The following is a 16,908-nucleotide window of genomic DNA, read 5'->3' as shown; positions in this document are numbered from 1 at the left end:
TTCCAAAGAGTTCTTATCCAAATCCAGAACTTTCCCCCTTTTGCCAAATCTGTCTGAAAATGGGGATTTGGAATTAACCAGTTTCTTTGTATAGTAGAGAAATCTGAGACTTGCTGTTGTGATTCAGTAAGGTGGCTTTGCTTTCTCTGTGTACAGGTCTTAAAGGGCATCCAAATGTCATCAGACAAACAACAGTATCTCTTCTACATCCTGTATACCCCTTTTTATAAGCTGCCAAGCTAGATATTGATGTCATCCATCCTGCCTCTTTTTTTAAATCCCCTGAATAACATGTTGAATAACCATGAGACGAATTCCTTTACCAACTTTTCTTTAACCATTTACAGACTTAGCAGTATATTTTCTCCCCAAAATTCACGTACATGGCCAACCAGAAACATTTTAATGATCCGTTAAAAAGTAATTTCATGTTTAAGGGACCAGAAACTCAGGTGTTATTTTGGTGTTTTTTAAAATTCCACTCAATGGTATTTTTTTTTTTTATTCTACTCAATATATTTCTGTCTTGAAGATCTTCAGATTTGTTGAATATTTTCCTCATTGACCAAAGTCTTAGTGTTAAGATAGGACAATGCACATGTTTGTGCTTCATCTTGCCCTTTGCATTTTCAGAGAGCTTGGGAGTCATACCACATTACCATGGATTCTTTATTTATTATAGTTGCCACCTTTAGTCCTGAAGTCAAGTCGTAGTTTGAGATCCATAATGATTTGTACAGAGGGTATATGTCAGTGTGGAAGTCCCAGTGTGTGATGGCAGCCCTGTCAGGCTTCTCCCTCTCTTGGAAAAACTGTTTTCCAACAGAGGTTGAGAATTGAGGGGGAGAAAATGGTGTCTTGTTTTTTGTGACAGATCTGGATCTGGGAGGTAGAGCCTGCAATGGGAAGACCTGGTTTCTAGTCTTGAAGCTGCGGTATTATTTTGGGCAAGTGCTGGGCTTGGAGACTGTGTTCCTCTTCATCATTGAAATCATGTTGCTCTCTTCTACCTTTAAAAGCTATGATGTATCTACTATAGCATGCTAATTCCTTTAATTGAGAAATAGATCCGCTCCAAGTTAATTGTAAGTTCTGATTTTGAATAATCTTGTGGATATAGCCAGAGCTATTTGGTCATCAGACAGTGTGGGGCAGCATGCTCTGTTTAATGGCCTCAGAAATAGAGGAACTCTGAAATTAGAAGAATTAGGGGTGCCTGGGTGGCTCAGTTGGTTAAGTATCCTACTTTTGATCTCAGTTCAGGTTTTGATCTCAGGGTTATGAGTTCAAACCCCATGTTGGTCTCTGAGCTGGTCATGAAGCCTATTTAAAAAAAAATTAGTAACACATTTGTGTGTGTGTGTGTGTGTGTGTGTGTGTGTGTGTGTGTGTGTGCATGTTTTAAATCCATTAAACTCTCACTCGGAATTTTTTTCTGCTCATTTGTAGGTACTAAAAGTTCTGGTACCCTTTGAATGGAACACATTACTTTGACATGTGAACAAAATGAGTGGACCCCACATTGTTCTTTCAAGATTGCAGAGTACCTTATTTATATTTCTAAAAGAAGCATTTAGTTCATGAAGTCCAAAGAGATTCAGTGAGTTTAGAAAACCAGGGTGGTGAGTCTGGTCTTTACAAATTGAGTGTGATAGAACCTTACAGAAAAAAGAGGAGTTTTTATTTCCTCAGTTTTATTTCAGATCTACAACTTAAAAAAAAATTTTTTTAATGTTTATTTATTTTTGAGAGAGAAAGTGCGTGTGCAAGAGCATGATCAGGGGAGGGGCAGAGAGAGAGAGAGAGAGAGACAGAATCTGAAGCAGGCTCCAGGCTCTGAGCTGTCAATACAGAGCCGGATGTGGGGCTTGAACTCACGGACCACGAGATCGTGACCTGAGCCCAAGTTGGATGCTCAACCGACTGAGCCATTCAGGCACCCCTCAGATCTGCAATTTTTTAGAAGCCTCAGTCATGCAGCATTGTTCTAGTTGGGGAACTGATCCCTAAACTAGATGCCGATATGTGCAAGTCTTGGCCAAAATTGGAGTTTCACAGAACGGGAATGACACGCTTCCCTTTTTATTCTCCTCTGCCTTAGGATCCTGTCACCACTTTGAGAAGATTAGACAAAAACTCTTTGCAGTTTATTTTCTTTTTGAACAAGTTACATTACGAAGGGACTTTTAAGCTACAAGAAGAAAAGCTCCCTCTTTGTTAGAAGCAGCAGTGTGCAGTTTCAACTTGTCCTGGACTTCCTCGGAGATGTTTTAAGATCCGGTGTAAACTTGCTGTGGTTTGCCTTTGGGCATCAAACTGTTTAGCTTGGCTCTGTTATATCTGTAATTGCTGCATTTTAATAATTGCCCAATATTCTTGTCAGCAATTTGCAGTCTATATTTTTAATAGAACGTTTTGCCTTTCTTTTCCCCAGGTTCATTCAGACCTGGTTTAAGCCCCTGGATTAATTCTCACAGTCCCACAGACCCTCTGCAGCTGTGGGTAGGGGGTGACACATGCTCATTAAATATTCCCACAAGCCTTGTGCTGGTTATAGTTTATGTGCTCCATAAAAACCCTCTGGGAAGCCATCTTCTCCTCAGATCTCCTTACAGGCTTTGCTTTGCAAAAATTGCCCTTAGCATTTGCTCAAATAACATATTCTTCTGGAGAGAGTTTTCCTTATCAATCCATTCAGGAAATTTAATTTTTTGAAAGGAAAAAATAGGGACAAATTCTTTGCTGTCATTGACTTTTTTTTTTAAATTTTTTTTTTTCAACGTTTATTTATTTTTGGGACAGAGAGAGACAGAGCATGAACGGGGGAGGGGCAGAGAGAGAGGGAGACACAGAATCGGAAACAGGCTCCAGGCTCTGAGCCATCAGCCCAGAGCCTGACGCGGGGCTCGAACTCACGGACCACGAGATCGTGACCTGGCTGAAGTCGGACGCTTAACCGACTGCGCCACCCAGGCGCCCCATGCTGTCATTGACTTTTTAAGTTCACGGAGGAGACTTCCATTTCATCTGAGGTGAATGTGGAATTATGGTGACAGCAGTGTTGGATTCAGGGGATGATTGAAGTCAATTTCATGGCTTCCAAAATTACCTAATTTAGTCAGTTTTGAGACAGACCGTTGTGTCACAATGGCTTGTGCCTCTACTTGACTGGCAATTTTGTTCTTTTAGTGATTCTATTCTTTAGCTTCTCTCCTTTTTGTATCTGTTAAAGTGTTCATTTTTCAGTAAACGAAAGATTGAACTGGTTTTTACAGTAGCTAAGGATTATATTAATAACCACACCCGAATTTCTCCACTGTATCGAGGTATAAAAATCCCTCAAAAGTAATGCACAGGTAGCATTTATTGATTGCTTATTATGTGCTCTGCACTGTTCTAAGCTTTACACACACACACACACACACACACACACACACACACACACACAATCCTCACAATATCCCATATGATAGGTTTATGCATGCAGAATAATCTACCCAACATAACCCATTTGGTAGGTGATAGAGTAAATTCATACCTAGGCAGGCTTTTAACGGTTACCATAATCCATGTTCTATTCATACTGGGCTTTTAATCACTGTCTCTCTCTCTTTTTTTTTTTTTTACGTTTATTCGTTTATTTTTGAGAGAGAAAGCACAAGAAGGGGAGGGGCAGAGAGAGAGGCAGAGAGAGAGAGAGAATCCCAAGCAGGCTTCGCACTGTCAGCCCAGAGCTCGATGTGGGGTTCCATTTTAAGAACGCTGAGATTATGACTTGAGCCAAAATCAGGAGTTGGACGCTTAACCGACTGAGCCACCCAGGTGCTTCTTTGTAATCACAATATTACATCAAAATTGAACAACTGTACCTCCTGCATATATAACAGTTTAGTTTCAAGGCATACATAAATAATTCTTTTTGATATTAGGACCTGATTGTTATTATTTCTGGATAGGTAATACCTGCAATACCCCAATGGTACAAAACTCAAATGAGAATCAGTAAAAAGGCTCCTGTGCTCTCCCACCTCTGTCCCCAATCGACCTCTTTCCCTCCTTCTCACAGGCAGTTAGTTTACTACTGAAAAGAGCCATTTTAAATATCTTTTCTTGAACACTTGATTCCATGAACTAAGATCACTTAATTAGAAACTCATTTTGCCGTTATCTTTTTATATTTTTGTACTGTATCTACAAGTACCCAAACTGGCTTTGTCTGTGAAGTTAGCAAGCCGGTTCTGTAGATAGTATTTCCTGCGTGAGGGTAACAAAGCTGTAGTCCCCAGATATTCGAATTGGTTCCTAAAAACTCCATGATCTTATCTGCTCAGCACCTAGATCAGGCAGGGTCTTTGTGCTTTTAGCCATGCCCTTACACAGTGCCTGGTACATAGTAGGTGCTCAATAAATGCTTGTTGAACAACTTCTGTGGGTTGTGCCAGGATATAGGGCTGGAGAATATATTTGGTGCTTCTAAATGAGGTAATCTTTAGGGCCATAGGAGGGATATTCAAGTTAAACAAACCACCATAAAACTTGTTATTCAAGGCTCTGGTTAGCATAAGGTTAGAAAGGACCTCTGGATCCTCTGGTCCAGTAATCAGAGAGTCTCAGATGGGATTGAGAGACAGGGAAGACTTTCCTCCTATTAAAATGTCAGACAGTTGACATGAGAATCTCTCCTTTTGATGGTTCTTTTTTTTTGTATCTTAATTTGATGTATCTTAATGTATCTTAATTTGATGCTTGTAATGACTGTCATTATAACAATAGATTGAGTCTCTGATCAGAGTTCTTTGTATTTCCTTGTTGACACTAGGAAATTAATATATCAAGTGTCATTGGTTACTTTAGTGTCACAGCGTAACTGGTAATATTCTATTGTAGATGCACCTTGATTTTCTTCTGTATTCCTGAAAATATTATATAAAACCAAAGGTTTAAAGTGTCTGGGGTACCTGGCTGGCTCAGTCAGTGGAGTGTGCAACTCTTGATCTCAGTGTTGCAGGTTTGAGCCCCATGTTGGGTGGAGAGATTACTTAAAAAAAAAAAAAAAGGGTCAAAAATAAGCATTTCTTTATAAAAGTATTTGCTTTAAAAATCTTTATTAGGTAATTAGCACCCCCCACTTCAGCTTCCTGGAGTGCTGTCTAAGCATGTTTTAAGATAAATTTATCTTACACCCTTTAGAAATTCTTTTGTTATTATTATTATTTATGTATTTAAAAACATTTTTTTAATGTTTGTTTATTTTTGAAGGAAAGAGAGACAGAACCTGAGCAGGGGGAGGGGCGGAGAGAGAGGGAGACACAGAATCCAAAATGGGCTCCAGGCTCTGAGCTGTCAGCAGCAGAACCCAGCGAGGGGCTGGAACTCACAAACCGCGAGATCATGACCTGAGCTGAAGTCGGTCGCTTAACCGACTGAGCCACCCAGGTGCCCCAGATGCTTTTTTTTTTTTTAATGTTTATTTATTTATTTTGAGAGAGAGAACAAGAGAGAGCATGCACATGCCCAGGAGGGGCAGAGAGAGAGAGAGAGTGAGAGGAAAGAGGGAGAGAAAATCCCAATTGACTCGGGGCTTAATCCCACAAACTGTGAGATCATTACCTGAGCTGAAATCAAGAGTCAGACACTCAACCGACTGAGCCACCCAGGCACTCTTAGAAATTGTTCATTTCACTTTAATGTGTGTTTTTGAAAAGGTGTTTCTGCGTTAAGTTTTCTTCTTGAAATATGTTTATTTTTACAGGCAATTTGAAAATTGGAAAGAAGGATTTTTTAAGGCCACTTCCGATTTCCAAAGGCTGTCTACAATCTGAAGAAGTCTCGGCTGAGGGTGACCAAATGGGGCACGCTTCTGGAGAAATCAAAATGGCTTCTTACTATGTGATCGCCGTGTTTGCCTTGCTGAGTTCCTGTGTAGCCACTGCCGGTGAGTTGTATAATATAGGTTGCAGACTCATTGTATTCTTCTGGGTATATTTTTTCTCAGCCTCTTCAGTTTGGAAAAATTTAGGAAATGTGATGCTTATGCAAAACATATTTATGTTCTTCGAGGAAATAAAATATTTGACCACAGATTACATAGTATGTTTGCCTGTGTTACATTTTACTAGACTGGTGCTAGACATTCTCATGTTGGTGATGTAGATACCTAACTAACCATCAGTGGTGACATAGGTAGAGAACAAATATGCTAATGTTTAAACCTGCTTCATTTTGTTACGTGCATAGATTACATTTCTTTTCTTGTCCTAAATGAAAATTTCAAGAAAGCCTTTTTGTTCTTTATCATAAAATAAATAGATCTTGTAGATAGACGTGACATTCCATCTCTGCAGAGATGCTTAGGAGGTTATTAATTTTGTCTATTCAGATATTTTAATGTGTAACTTTAGGAAAAGTACAGAACTGTGCTTCCTGGAGGCCATCAGAGTATGAGATTGGAGATAAGAAGAAACAAAAGATTTGGTGGGAACATTGTCACTTCAGTAAGAGTATTAGATCCCCCACGCCAACATCTTAGCGTTCCCAGTCAGGGTTAGTTAACAAATTTGGAAGCTTAATTTGCCCTATTTTGTGGTAATTTGCTTTGTGTCTGTTCTATAATGAGCTACATGAAAGAGTTTGTTGGACCAGTTCTGTGAAGTGGCTGGTCTCCACAAGAGTGCATGCGTTAACTTGGAAAATGATTAGCCTCTTGGTTTTGGCTATTGAATTCACCTACAGATGAGATGATAGTGATCATAATAATAACCATTTATTGAGTGTGCACTACAGCCAGGCACAGGGCTAAACAGTTACAGGATATAACAGTGAATAAGGATGTTATTTCATGAGCTCTCTTAATCACAACTCTAAGGTAGGTAGGATTATTTTGTCCCATTTTACAGTTGATGAAATGAGGTATGGAGTGATTAAATAACGTGCACAGCGTCGTGCTGCTGGGGAGTGGAGGAGCCAGGTTTTACCTCTGTGCTCTTATCCTCTGTGCTCCACTGAAGAAGCCAGTAAGAAGCTGTTAAGGCTCCAGTAGACTCAGACCAGGAGTCATTTGGAGGCACAGGCTGAGTGAAAGTCAGTTTGTAGAACTTGGTTTATGGGATTGGACGGCAGACTGTCCCTCTTGTTGCAAATACCTTGGGAGAAAGTCACTAGTTTTTTTGTTTTGTTTTTTAAGTGATGGTGTGAATTTGAACTGCCCACTCTCTGTCAGCAGTTTCATCTTGCCTCATGATTGAAGAGTTATTTGTCTTTTAGCCTCTATGTCAAAATTGATCTTAATTAAGATTTAATTGAAAAGTAGTAGCGAGAGAGAGGGAGCGAGGGAGAGATGGCTTGATTAAAAATGTGCCTTTAAAAAAAAAAGTGTTGTTTTGATGACAAGACGTATAATCATACCTGGTGGGTTTGAGGCAGAATTTTCTGCTTTCACTGATGCCTGGAACAGACTGAAAAACATAACTGAAGAAGATACTTCATGGGAAAGTGGTGAGTTTGATGACTCTGTATAACCTTGATGTATTAGATAATGAATCCGTTTTGGTTAAGACCTTCCTTTTTCTTCCAGGCCATCGGTAAAATATTTTTTTGAATTGTATACATAATCAAAATTTTGCTGAAAATTACAGTAAAATTGAAGGTATAGTAGAGTTACAAATTTTGTAGCAACCTGAAGCAAGTGATTAATGGTAGAGGTAGAGATACCTTTTTTTAATGCTAAATTTTTATTGAAATACAGTTTACATAGAGAAATGTACACATGAAGTGTGTAGCTCAGTATATTTTCACAGACTGAACACAACTATGTGAATAGCATTAGAGATGCCTTTTTGAACAAACTATTGCCTAAAGGAATGAATAAGAAGGAAGAAATGTTTTGTATATACTGATAGCCAGTAAATCACATATTCACTGAGTCCTTCTGAGTGCAAACCACAGTACTAGTCACTTAGGGTCATACAAAGGAATGTTAAGATTCATCCCTTCCTTTGAATCATTTGTACTTTAGTTAGGTATATAAAATAAAACCATATAACAAAATAACCAGTATATGGTGAATACCAAATAAAAGCCAAAAGACCTCAGAGAGGTCAGAAGGGGAAGCCCTGGTGGATTGGGGCAGCTAGGGAGAGCTTTGTGGTTGTGCAGATGTGCTCCATCTTTTTTTGGTTTTTTGTTTTTTGAGAGAAAGGGAGAGAGTGTGTGCATGCGTGAACGTGCAGGAGAGGGGCAGAGAAAATCTTTTTTAAAAATGTTTTTTATTTTTTATTTTTGAGAGAGGGTACAAGTGGGGGAGGGGCAGAGAGAAAGGGGGACAGAGGATCTGAAACGGGCTCTGTGCAGACAGCAGTGAGCCCAAAGTAGGGCTGGAACTCAGAACTATGAAATCATGGGATCGTGACCTGAGCTGAAGTCAGACACTCAACTGACTGAGCCACTGAGGTGCCCCAAGAGAGAGAATTTAAAGCTGGCTCCATATCCAGCATGGAGCCTGACCCAGAATTTGATCTCATGACCATGAGATCATGACCTGAGCCAAAATCAAGAGTCGGACGCTTAGGGACTCCTGGGTGGCTCAGTCAGTTAAGCATCCGACTCTTGATTTTGGTTCAGGTCAGGATCTTACAGTTTCTGAGATCAAGCTCTGCGTCAGGTTCTGGGCTGACAAGGTGGAACCTGCTTGGGATTCTTTCTCTTTCTCTCTCTCAAAATAAATAAATAAACATTAAAAAAGAAAAAAAGAGTTGGACGTTTAACTGAGTCACCCAGGTACCCTGATGTGCTCGATCTAGAACTCTGTTTTGAAGGCCAGTCAGAATCTAAAAAGACAAAGGCACGGGGTTGACCAGATGAGGGGAACCATGCCTAGCAGGATACATGGCACGTAAGAGCTCGATGTGTTTTTAAAGGGTGGATGACCTGGAGAAGTGGTACGGGAACATAGCAGGAGGTCTGTTTGGAAGGAGGGATGGGAGTAGATTGTGGAGGGCCTTAAATGTCAGAGCGAGGCTTGTGGTTTTCATTTTGAGGTTTGGATTCTCTCTTTTTCCATTCCCTTGTAGCCAAAGATATATACTGTTTAATCTTAGAATTCAAACTGTGGCTTCAGAAAGTGAGGCTGAGAATATGGTTTCATTAGCTTCAAAGACAAAACTGATTAGCATATAGGCCAATAATTTATCAAGGGCTTGCTTTCTGCTAGCTAATTTCTTTTGTCTTTATAAGAAACCCTATGAAGTGGGTGTTAGTATTACACTAATTTGCATTTTACAAATGAGGAAACTGAGACTCAATTTGGTTAGTAATTGTATGAAGACCCATAACTAATAAGTGACTGAATGGGACTTGAACTGAACTCGGGTAGTTTGCTCTAGAATCCAGCCCATCCAATATTTCACTGGTACCTCCGTGTAGGAGCCACCAATGAGTCATCCTGGGACAAGATTAAACACCTTTCGCCTTAGAAGAGATATCTAAATCATCAGAATGGGAAGGACCCTCAAATAATGGGTCATCTTTATTTGCATTCTTATTTCACTGACATGACTGTGAAGGTCTATTGTAGGGTTCTTGGTAGTGGAAGGGATAGTTAACCAGGGAGGGCAGAGAACAGCACAACACATAAAATGAACTCAAGTCAGGATACTAGGCCTGCTCTAGCTCCATAGACTAGCCTGGGCCTTTAGTGAAAGCCTTTCCTTCTCTGCTGTGTTTGAGGGTGAAGGAGGCAAGGAAGGGCCAGCAAGCCGCATCCTAGGGTTAGAGATTGCTTTGACAAAACTCATATTTTTCCTCCCCTCTCTTTTTCCTGGGTCATCTTACAGCACTGAGGGTAGGGAGGGCCTTGCTCTTGGTGAACAAGAGCTGTGTGAGGACCATTAAGCTTCCTGGTTAGAAATTATCTTAGGTTTTTGGCACCTTGTCTTAGATTCTGCAGTCTCTCTAAGAAAAGTGGAAAGTTAAAAACATAAATGCTTGTTCCTGTGGGCTTAAGGCTAAGTTTTCAGTTTAAGAATTGTTCGACTACACATCCTTTGAAAATAATTAATTTCTCTCTCCGAGGCTTGCCAGAGTTAGATAGGGCTATGTTTCCAGGAGCCTTAATAATGAGCAAAAGAGGCACACGGAATTCAAGGAAATCAGTTTGGTTGGAAGGCATGGACTTGCCTGCAGTCCCCTGGCCCCTCATGCCAGGTCCTAGGGCACTGCTGCCATGAGCTCTGTAGACACCCTCCTCGCCTCAGTGCCAGCAGCATGTTGGTGGGACGGCTGTTTCCCTCTTTCCATTGTTGCCATTCTGTGCCTAGATGCATCTTTTTGGAGGCTTGTCCATGATCTGCTCACACATTTCTACTGAGCAAACATTTCTTTGCATCTCTACTGAGTTTACCTGGAGCTCCAGGTATAGTCCACAGGACAATAGAGATGCTTTTGTTTGGAGCTGTTTTCCTGCTACTACTTTTTTTTTTTTTTTTGAGACAGAGTGATTGAGTGCAAGCAAGGGAGGGACAGAGAGGAGGAGAGAGAATCCTAAGCAGGCTCCTCATCGGGCTCTGCCCGATGGCAGGCTCAAACTCACGAACTGTGAGATCATGGCCTGAGCTGAAACTAAGAGTTGGACTCTTAACTGACTGAGCCACCCAGGCACACCTGGAGCTATTTTCCTGCTAAGAAAGCTCTGAACTCTTTGTGTCCATGGGACAGCAAGCAGAGAGATTAACTGGTTAATACTTAGTTTGGAATGGGACCAGCTGGCAGCCTTGTGGGGAGGCTAAACTATTGGTAATGTCATTTTATATTTATAGTTTTCAAATGCTCTTCCACATACTATTTCATTTGATTCCCGTAGTCCCTGGGGTAGGCAGGTATTGTTTTCTTTATTTCCAGAATAGGGATTATGGGACTCAGAGAAAGTAATTTAAAAGATGGTTTGATTCTTGGTCAGACCAGAACACAACACTCTTCTGCAGACAAGCTGCACGCAACAAGTCTTCTGGTCTTTATGTGGCAGTACGCCCCTTAGCACCTCTTGAAACGGTGCTAGCTGGGCACTCTGCTTGGCGCTCTACACCTGTTGTTCATCGGATCCTTACAGAAGAAAAATGTAATATATAATGAGAGACAGATCAGTTAAAAAAATTTTTTTAAGTTTATTCATTTTTGAGAGCAAGAGAGACAGAGCATGAGTGGGTGAGGGGCAGAGAGTGAGGGAGACAGAATCCAAAGCAGATTCCAGGCTCAGAGCTGTCAACACGGAGCCCGACGTGGGGCTCAAACCCGCGAACCGCAACATCATGACCTGAGCCAAGGTCAGAGGTTTAACCAACTGAGGCACCCAGGTGCCCCAAGACACAAATCAATTTCAATAAAAGTTAAAGTGCTCATTTTTATGCAGTTATACCAGTAGCAGCTGGCAGAGAGGCATCAACTCCAGAGTTCATGCTCTTTCCATTATGCTGTCCAGGAGGAGCAGCCATGCTTTCTCCTGGACTTGAGATGAGTGCCCCAGGACTGCAGAGGTGGCTCTTCCACAGTTTTCTCCTCTCTGCCACCTGTGTGATCAGAGGCTGCAGCTCATAATGAAAGGACGATGGGGAGAGTGCCAATGGGGGCGGCCACCAGAGCATAGAGAGGGCAGAAGAGGGATAGACTTAAAGATCCAAAGCAAACCTGGCAAGGCCTTCTCTTGCTGATACTATGTCTCTGGACCCAGCTAGTTGATTTGGTCTGTGATTATTCTTGTTTTCGGGTTGTTATTATAACCACTTTTGAGTTTAATTCCTCTTTTGGATATCTAGGGAAAAAGATGTCAATTGTGATGCCAGCTTTCACCATGGTATGAACTTTCTATTTATCTTAAAGAGTAAAGAACTGTAATTAAAAGACCCAGAGTGGAGAGAGTGACCTGTGTTTTATGTTGTGTTCTTTTTGGGGGTACCATGCCCACCCAAGCATGATGAGGTCCCCCCTGCTCCATGTTTTTGCACAGAAATGGTAAACGAACATGCATCTGCACGCACACACACGAAGCTGCAACACTTAGCAGTAGTCAAGTAAACGATGGATTTGTTTCCCAAAGATTCCCTTACCCTGAATCTACTAGGGTGTGTGTGTTGGGGAGGGTGGGCAGGGTGGAATATGACATAATGTGCAATAAAACTTTTTTTTCATTTGCGAAGATGGTTTACCAGCCGATAGTTGGGTAACTAGCTATGCATAGACTAAGAAAAATGTTCACCAGGAACACGAGTAAGATTGTACATAGGCTTGATGCCAGACGAGTGAATAGAACCCAGGTTTCTCCCTCCTTTGCATCCTTACCTTAAACTATATAACTGCTACGCTGCTTTATGGATTCTTGATTTATTGGGGTTATTTTAGGTCACTGGCAGTGGTCTGTTTTATAAACACTGATCAACATTTCCACCAGCACAGAGCTATCTGTATGTACCCACACAGCTGTTTGATTGCTCAGAGCCTACACTTTCACACACTGTGGATGTAGGAAATGAGGCTTTCTCAGCTTGTTTGCTTTGATAACTAATCTTTCATGCTCTGGGGCTACCTTGAATCATTGCTAGAGCTCTGAGCTCCGAGTGCTGGTTTTGGAAGTATTGTAGGATCAGGGAGTGTTCCGGGAAGGATTCCAACATGAGGCCTTCATTTAAGATGGCCCTGCACATGGGCATTGAGGTATTGAGGTGCTTGGCCCTCCTGGAAGATTGGCCCGGACTGCACGGCATCCCTGTGAGCTGCTGCTTGCTGACTTATGCTTTTTTTTTTTTTTTTTTTTAAACCATTCTCTGCCAGAGTGGCCTTAAAAAAAAAAAAAAAAAAAGATTTATTCTGAAGTCCGGTATAGTCACATTTTTGTTCTCCGAGAGGACACTGTAAATCAGGCAGAATTCTAGAGGGCTTAAAAAATGCACTTGTTCTCAGAATGTTCCTTCCAGGGACCAGGCAGCAGGTGCTCTGGGGACTGAGGGCCAGCTATTCTCCTACCCTATCCTGCCAACTCATAGCAATCTTACCAAAAAAAAAAAAAAAAAAAAGAAAGAAAGAAACAAACCCAAAACCCAAAAAACCTAGAGTGGAGTATGGAAAATCTTAATGTCTTCGAAGGAAAATTGATTTTTCTTTTTAAGTTATTCTCTGTGTTGGCAGTGAAGGAAACTTTATAGTGAGAAGTTGTAGTTATGGCAGAAGGAAAGAGTTCCAGTGTAACTGCTTTAAGTTCTTTGCATTGCTTCCCTTTGTCCTCATGTGCTTGGATGACTTAGTCCTAGTCTAGATGATAGATTAGAACTGTAGGAGGAACAGCTCCCTTCCTGCTCTTCTGCCCCATCCAGGAGGATGCTAGGGTAGCCCTGCCTCTGGCCTCTAGGGAGAGCAGAGCACCAGCTTCGAGAGTTGCATCTGGACTGTTGTTTCCATCGGTGACGCACTGAGCTGCTGTAGCACTTTGCTGTGCAAGTTTTCCCAGTGGGATGCATCTGTGTGTGCGCTCTTGTTGCCGCATGGTGAAGCACAATGCCGCATAGCTCCCACCTGCCCCTTTCTTTTGAATGAGAGGAGAGCACCATTGATCGTTTCACCTTTTTTTTTTTAATTTAAATTTTAATTTATTTTTAAACGTATCTGTACCTCAGACATAGGGCTCAAACCCATGACCGTGAGATCAAGAGTCAGACGCTCCACTGACTGAGCCAGCCTGGCACCCCTCATTTCACCTTTTCATTCATCTTTTAAATAACTGCTGTGTTTGGATAAGGACATGTAGTCTGGTCAGTAAACTTGACCTGCCTAACCAAGCCTCGTGTACTTTGCTAGCTTCTGAGGCACAGAAAGGGGAGAAGTTGGGTAGTGCAACAATGACTTTTTTCTACCTCGTAACATGGTTGTTTCTTAAAGAGTTAACTGATTTATTCAACAGGCATCTATTGAGCATTCTAGACACTATTCCAGGTGTGGGAGGTATAGCAGTGAACAAAATAGACAACAGTTGTTGTCCTTCGGAAGCTTACATTCTAGTGAGGAGAGACTGACCAGGAACAAAAGAATTATGCATAGGTTAGCAGGTTCAGTGGAGAAAAAGCAAAGGGGCTAGGGATTGTTAGTAAGGGACTACAGTTTAAAGTAAGGTGGATAAGGGCACGTGGCTGGCTCAGTCAGAAGAGCATGTGACTCTTGATCTTGGGGGTCGTGAGTTTGAGTCCCACATTGGATGTAGCTATTGTTAAGAAAATAAACTTAAAAAAATAAAGTAAGGTAGATAGGGAGCACCTCACTGGAAAGAGGACTTGAATAAAATTTTTGCAGAAGGTAAGCTAAGTGGCTATCTCGGGGGAAGGAGCCTTCTAGGTAGAAGGGAAAGCAAGTGCAAAGGTCCTGATGTGGCAGTTTGCCTGATGTGCTCAAGCAGAGAAGTAAGCAGGCCAGGCAGCTGCTAGAATGGAGAATCCAAGAGTTCACTGGGGGCAGGTGCAGGGCTGCGTATGCACCCTTGTTGTCCTTGTAAAGTCTTTTTTTTTTTTTTTTAATGTATATTTATTTTGAGAGAGAGAGTGTGAGCACAGGCGTGTGGCAGGGAGAGAGGGAGAGAGATTTCCAAACAGGCTCCTGGCTGTCAGCACAGAGCCCGACGAGGGGCTCGATCTCATGACCCTGAGATATAAACCTGAGCCGAAGCCAAGAGTTGGATGGTTAACTGACTGAGCCAACCAGGCGCTCCCATTGTAAAGTTTTTACTCTGAGTGAGACAGAACCACAGCATTTGAGCAGCAGAATGATATGATCTGGAGGATGTTTAAACAGGATCCTGTGGCTACTGTGTTGAGAATAAACTCTTGGGTGAAGGTACATTTGGGGATTACTGATTGATGGCTATTGGGATATTTGAGCAAGAGTTTGACGGGGGCCAGGATCAGATTTTAGAAGAGAAGACCCTTGGGAGTGATATGCTTATGAAATTAAGAATGATTTTGTGATTTTTAGTTTTACTTTTTTCAAAGTTTATTTTGAGAGAGAGAGAGGAAGCATGAGGGAAGGAGGGGCAGAGAGAGAGAGGTAGAGGGACAATCCCAAACACTGTCAGCGCAGAGCCCAGTGTGGGGCTCAAACTCACAAACCGTGAGATCATGACTTGTGCTGAAACCAAGAGTTGGACCGTTAACTGACTGAGCCACCCAGGCACCCCTGATTTTGTGATTTTAATGTGTTTCTTTAGGGGGAAAAAAAAGGATAAAGACTTGTATCTCATATCAGTGGAATACTATGCTATAACCTATTAGTAAAAGTAATTACTTCTGCATAACAGTAAAAGCTGTATCTTAAACCATCTAAAGAAAATCTGTTTGCATTGTGAATGACTGTTCTTGAATATTCACGGTCTCAAAAGCCTGGACCTTCTCTTCCCAATTTACTGACTCTCCTAATTGCCACGTCTCATTCTTTTCATTCCCCATGTGGTCTTAATTTCAGGATTATGGATTTTGAGGATCTTACCACTTTTTGCAGAAGTGCTTCTCATAACAAAACTAGTGTTTGAGGTAAATACAGTTGTGCCCATCTTTATATAGTAAATGAATGTGTGTAAAGTCATTTTTATAGATTAAGCTGTATTAAGCTTAAGGTTGATTTAGCAGGTTTTTTCCTGTGAAGAAAATAATCACTTTAAAATATGTTTTATAATATGGATATTTATAGTGGTTTTGCCTGAGAGTGGGGTATACCCCCCTTGCTTTTGGAGTTGGAAATTCTAAACAGACCAACATTAGAACAGTTCTTTCTAAACTTTGATGTGCATACAAATCCTCTGAGGTCCTTGTTAACATACAGATTCTGCATTAGTAGTTCTTTTTTTTTTAATTAAAAAAATTTTTTGGGGGCGCCTGGGTGGTGCAGTCGGTTAAGCGTCCGACTTCAGCCAGGTCACGATCTCGCGCTCTGTGAGTTCGAGCCCCGCGTCGGGCTCTGGGCTGATGGCTCAGAGCCTGGAGCCTGTTTCCGATTCTGTGTCTCCCTCTCTCTCTGCCCCTCCCCGTTCATGCTCTGTCTCTCTCTGTCCCAAAAATAAATAAACGTTGAAAAAAAAAATTAAAAAAAATTTTTTTAAACATTTATTTATTTATTTATTTATTTATTTATATTATTATTTTTTAAATTTTTTTTAATGTTTATTTATTTATGAGACAGAGAGAGACAGAGCATGAATGGGGGAGGGTCAGAGAGAGGGAGATAGAATCTGAAACAGGCTCCAGGCTCTGAGCTGTCAGCACAGAGCCCGACGCGGGTCTCGAACTCACGGACCGTGAGACCATGACCTGAGCCGAAGTCGGACGCTTAACCAACTGAGCCACCCAGGTGCCCCACCATTTATTTATTTTTGATAGAGACAGAGTGTGAGCGGGGGAGGGGCAGAGAGAGAAGGAGACACAGAATCCAAAGTAGGCTCCAGGCTCTGAGCAAGCTGTCAGCACAGAACCCGACACAGGGCTCGAACCCATGAACCGTGACATCATGCTCTGAGCCGAAGTCAGATGCTTAACCAACCGAGCCACCCAGGTGCCCCTGCTTTAGTAGTTCTTGATGGGTCACAGACTATACGTTTTTAACAGGTCCATATGATGTTGATGCTGCTGGTCTGTGGACCACATTTGAATGCATAGGTCATCTATTTTCTGAGTGGACTAATTGTAACAGAACCTGTAAACACTTTCTAGAAAATTCTAACTCATAAATGGAAGTTTGGTGTTAGCTTGCTTTTGAAACAGCTACCTTTAAAACCTTTCAGTAAACTCATTCAGCTCCAAGGGATTCATGTGCTGGAGAGGAAATTGGTATGAGGGGGTGAGCTCCTCAGACACCTTTAGCTCTTCAGCTGTTAAGTGTGATGCACCCGTA

The 16,908-nt window shown here is 41.6% G+C and overlaps 1 protein-coding gene across 3 annotated transcripts in view; it reads left to right on the top strand.

Annotated features, from left to right (window-relative positions):
• The window catches only part of TGFBR3 (transforming growth factor beta receptor 3), a 209,833-nt gene that overhangs the window by 20,098 nt on the left and 172,827 nt on the right, over positions 1 to 16,908 (top strand). For all 3 annotated transcript variants that reach the window (XM_006934902.5, XM_003990327.6, XM_019837423.3), the window contains one exon: positions 5,753 to 5,935. In XM_006934902.5, coding sequence (XP_006934964.2) covers positions 5,848 to 5,935 — 88 coding nt within the window. In that variant the 5' untranslated portion in view covers positions 5,753 to 5,847. The remainder of the gene's footprint in view (positions 1 to 5,752; positions 5,936 to 16,908) is intronic.

Source organism: Felis catus, chromosome C1 (genome assembly GCF_018350175.1).
Source record: "Felis catus isolate Fca126 chromosome C1, F.catus_Fca126_mat1.0, whole genome shotgun sequence".
Lineage (NCBI taxonomy): Eukaryota > Metazoa > Chordata > Mammalia > Carnivora > Felidae > Felis > Felis catus.
Note: the sequence above shows the minus strand (reverse complement) of the source record. Positions and strands in the feature narration are given on the sequence as shown.